At 35.3% G+C, this 4,563-nt stretch overlaps 1 protein-coding gene across 1 annotated transcript; it reads left to right on the top strand.

Moving 5' to 3' along the window:
- The first annotated feature begins 567 nt into the window (after positions 1-567).
- Positions 568-3,609, top strand: LOC139191459 (uncharacterized). The gene is made up of 9 exons (XM_070812325.1): positions 568-682; positions 997-1,022; positions 1,099-1,164; positions 1,245-1,300; positions 1,453-1,506; positions 1,582-1,661; positions 1,782-2,041; positions 2,937-2,997; positions 3,267-3,609. Exons 4-8 carry the CDS (start codon positions 1,259-1,261, stop codon positions 2,975-2,977), a joined length of 477 nt encoding a protein of 158 aa, XP_070668426.1. The 5' UTR covers positions 568-682; positions 997-1,022; positions 1,099-1,164; positions 1,245-1,258; the 3' UTR covers positions 2,978-2,997; positions 3,267-3,609.
- Positions 3,610-4,563: the final 954 nt, after the last annotated feature.

Here is a 4,563-nt window from a genome sequence, read left to right as displayed (position 1 = left end):
ACACGTGGCGTGATGAGATTGGTTAAAAAAATTATCCGAAATTAAAACTATTTTATTTATTTATTCTTTTATAAAAAAATTTAAAATATTTTGAATGAATTGGGTGCCAATGCATTTTGTAAAGATGAAAATCATTTATGCCAGCGCATTTTAAATTGGGTGCCAGTGAATTTTTTTAGGGTGGAGATATTCTATATATACTAAAACTCAAACCGATGGTTACTGTTATAGGGCAGTGTGCGGACCAAAATGCCCCTCAAGTTAATCATCAGCCGTTACTCTTTGTCTTTTGTACAGTAAAATACCGAATTTGCCCTTTCGATTCACCCGTGCGTGCATCTGTGGAGTTTCTTTTAGTTTTTTCTTAATTTTTTAAACCCTTATCTACGCGTGTCCGCCATCGTAGAAAGGAAGGGGACATGTGGCACTCTTTCTGCTTCTCTCGGGTGGATCTCTAGAATTCTCCTTCGGTTTCCGTCACCACTAATTGCTCTCTCACTTTCTCCCACGCCTCATTTACTGTTTCATTTCTTATCCAAATCACCTGTGGAAATTGGTTCCCTTAAAAACCCCTTCTAGAATTAATTACCTCTGGAAATTTTTTGGCCTTTAAAACTTCTCGATCGGTTCCGACTGGATTGGGTTTTCAATTTCGTGAGAGTGGATTTGTTAGCTCCAGTTTGTGAGTTTTTAAGTTTTTTATTAATTGTGTTTTAGTATTTTGCTGGTAGTTTGCCATGTTGTGGTGATTTATGGATCAATTTTTTTTAATCTGATTTTGGGTATTTTCTTTATATTGTTAGATCTGTTGTTTTGGTGTATGATTTGTTTGTGTTTTTCGTTCTATCGGATTCCTGAGCAAATTTGGTTTTCGTTTGTTTGGGGATTTTGTTTCCAATATCCGTTGTTCGACTGGTTGTGCATCTCTGTAAAGCTAGATTTGTAAACGTTTTTTCTTTTGTTTTGCAAGGAACCAGAGCCTTTGCATGGAACCAGAGCCTTTCCATGCTCGAGCTCCACAGGTATGGCACCGCTCTTTTACATGTTTTTGCTTTGATTCGAGTTTTTTCCAAGGCTGACGTGGCGATTCTCTATGAGGATTGCAATGGGAGAGTTTTGAACTCCTCCTCACAAGAGAAAGCCCAATAACTTTATGTTTCAGAGGTTTGATTTTTATGGAATTTGAAGTGAAAGATTTGGTGCTTAATTTTTATGTTTTTTTAACATAAATTAATGTGTTATAGGGTATGTCAGAATAATGAAGGACCTAAGAGAGCTTTATTTGGAAGTAGAAGTCAAGGTAATTGTTTGCTCCCAATCCTCATCCTCTCTTGACGTTTTTTCTTTTTAAAGTAATTTTTCCACCCCTTAAGAATGTAAAATTTTATGTTCTTTTCTTGATGGATATGCTTTTGTTTGTAGGTTGATCCTGTTGTTTCATTTTGTTTGTAGAAGTCAATCAAATGCTTTGCTGAAACATCCAATAAGAAGAATAAAATAACTCTGGTAAGAAGCAACCTAATTTCAGAAATTTTATGTGATTCAGTTTTAAAATTATAATCTTCTAAAAACCTTTTGTAGATTGCAGAGCCATTGGAGAGAGGACTTGCGGAGGACATTGAGAATGTATATAAGCTACAGTGTTCGTTTCTGCAATGCAGGTTGAGTATGATATCCTAGATTTGATTTATGCCTTCCATCGTGTTAAGTCGGTTAAATGTACTATTTGGTTTTAGGGGTTGAAAAATGCGATCTGAATCTCGGGTTTAAAACTTTTGTAGTTCGATTTTGCCTCTTCTGGACTCTTCTACTTCATTTTTGTCTCTCTGGGAAGGGAAAGGTCTGGATGTACTCCTGTTCTCCTCTCTCTCTCTCCGTCTGTGTTTGCGCATGGCTATCAGGTTTTCTTGGACGACAGCAGATACCTGCAGCGAAAGAAATCTCACCCTGCGGCACCGCCTCTCACGGAACCACCGCCGCCACCATCTTTCGGCTCGAATTTTGTGGGTTCTGAAGAGCAGCAGCGACATGCAAATATGTGGTACCCTTTTCTTCTCTCTGTATTTTTTTTGTTTAATTTTGTATTTTTTATTAGATGCATGGTGGATTTATCGTTGGTAACTATTAAATCGCTTTTGAATTGTGTTTAATTTGGATTTTTGTGTTTTGAATTTTGAATTTGCAGCCTGATCTTCCACTGGAGCATCCAAATTTTACAGTTGTGTATCAAATGACAGCAACCTTTACAAATTCAAAATTTGAAGCCAAGATACCACCGTCCATATACTTGCAACCCAAATATTGTTAAAAACGAAGAAACAATGTAAAAATCCAAATTTTACATTTGGTTATAGCTTTTGTGTAAACGGAGCTTCCACTGAGCTCTTAGTTCTGGGTGCGTCTTTGTTTTCATAATCCTTTTCAGGTTTTGGAATTTTGAGATTTTCTTCGTGGGTTTTGTTCATTGGCTTGCTTTGTTGTGAATTTTCTCTTTTTTTTTTATTTTTTATTTTTTATTTTTTATTTTTATTTTTATTTTTTATAATCTTGAACTGATAATATGCTATGTCTTTCAATTTCTAGCAGTGGGTTTTTGTTGTGATCTTTTGGTGATTAATCGGGTAATGATCTGCATGTGATTATTTATAGAATATTCATAATTATTTCACAAGATTTGTGTTTCCACTTGCCTTTTCTTTTTTTTTTCTTTGGGAATCTGGAAAAATAGTGCATCTGTTTTTGGCTTAAAAGTTTTAAGATTTATATTCCACTTTGTATGCGATTTGAAAATTGAAAAACATATATGAATTATTCTTAGTGCTTTGGCCATGAAGGGTATTAGCAGGTTGTTCCCCATATGAGAAAATGATTGAAAAAGAAGATTTTTTTTATTTGTTGGTTACTATGTATTAATTTTTTTTTGGGATTTTGTGTAGAGAGTGCTCTGTGGAAACAGCAATGCAAGGGCAGGATCTGATCGGTAGCACTCAAACAGGGGTTTGTTTCTCAAATTGCGTGATTTATGTTTGATTATTAATGTGCTTTGGTAGGGGTTTTCAATATGATTTTCTATTTTCTCTTTTTCTTTTTTTGGTCTTTGAACTATCTTTGTGATTTATGTTTGATTATAAAGAAAAATTAATAAAACAAAGAGATGCAGTAATTGGAAACATGGCTGCAAGTGATAAGTCAGAGTCTTTGTATTAAATCATTGTACTACTTTTGTAGTGTATGCATGTGTAAGCGAAATTCAAATTGTAATACAGGATCTTAGGGCTGTGCAAAATGGTGTACAAAATTGCACGAGTTGGAATTGTGAAACCAAGTCAACTCTCACTTAGAAGGGTTAACGATTCACAAGCATGAAAATTCAAGCTCGGGCGGTACCCCCATTTCAAGGCAAATGAGACCATTCGACGATGGTAACCCAAAGGCTTTCTTTGTTGTTTTTCGTTAATGGGTTAACGAGTCTTTGCTTTTTACTGAGTTTTTGGCTATGTGTATTTTGTATTTCTGAGCTTCAAGGCACATTTGCCCATTACATATAATTGTATTCGTAATTTAGTATTCAGCACCGCCTGCCAATTTATTACATGAAAATTTTGAATATTTTTTTGGAAAACATATGGTAAACCAATGGATAATATGTTTACCTGATTATCTATTTGTGTGTATAAAATATTTTTTTGGAAATATGGTTATCTTTTCTGGTCTAGAAGGGGATTTACAATGCAATGTCAAATAGAGTTTTTGAGTTTTAGTTTACTGGAAATGTAATGGAATGTGTGTTTATATTTATACGAGTTTGATAGTTATTACATCTTATTAGCTATGTTCCTTTTTAGAAGCTTTGATCAGAGCATTGCTCTGTGACATTTGTGATTGATCTTGATTGGGAACATTTTGGCATGGGTTGAGAGGTAGCTTTTATGTCATACGTATAACATAGTTTTCCAACCCGCGGCATCGCGCGGGCTCAAATGCTAGTTTTGACCTATTATCGTTTACTGGTTTATTACTGTTAATTTGAGTAGATAACTGCGTTTGGTGCCAGCGCAAAGGCTTTGGGCGGAATTGCTCCTATATTCGTCATTGGATGAAGAATGGCGGAAGGAAGAAAGGGCTACATAACTCCTTGGTCGCTCTTCTTCTTCTTCTTCTTCTTCCTGGATATTGGATGATGAGCCCCAAATCATCCACCGCACCCTAAAACCCTAGTAAAGGGCTAAGGAAAAGTTGGATTTTGAATTTGGAATCGGCCATCCCCAAAATCATATCCACCCAAAACCCTAAAAAAAACCCCTTTCCTTTTCCTTGAAAGTGGCAGATTCAGCTGATTCTCACAAGGTCAGTAAAATTCTCCTTTTTAGTTTTCCTTTTACTTTCTACCAGTATGAGTAGCAGTAGCAGTGCCCAATCTGAACAGCAATTTGTATGAATATGGATATTATTCTCCCAATCCAATTTTATTTTATCCACAATCTTCAATCTTGTTGGTCTCTGTGAATTCTACTATCTAATTGTTTAATTTTATTAATTAATACAGTATGCGTGCTATATATC

Source organism: Malus domestica, chromosome 14 (genome assembly GCF_042453785.1).
Source record: "Malus domestica chromosome 14, GDT2T_hap1".
Classification (NCBI taxonomy): Eukaryota; Viridiplantae; Streptophyta; class Magnoliopsida; order Rosales; family Rosaceae; genus Malus; species Malus domestica.
This window is presented reverse-complemented; position numbering and strand designations above follow the sequence as displayed.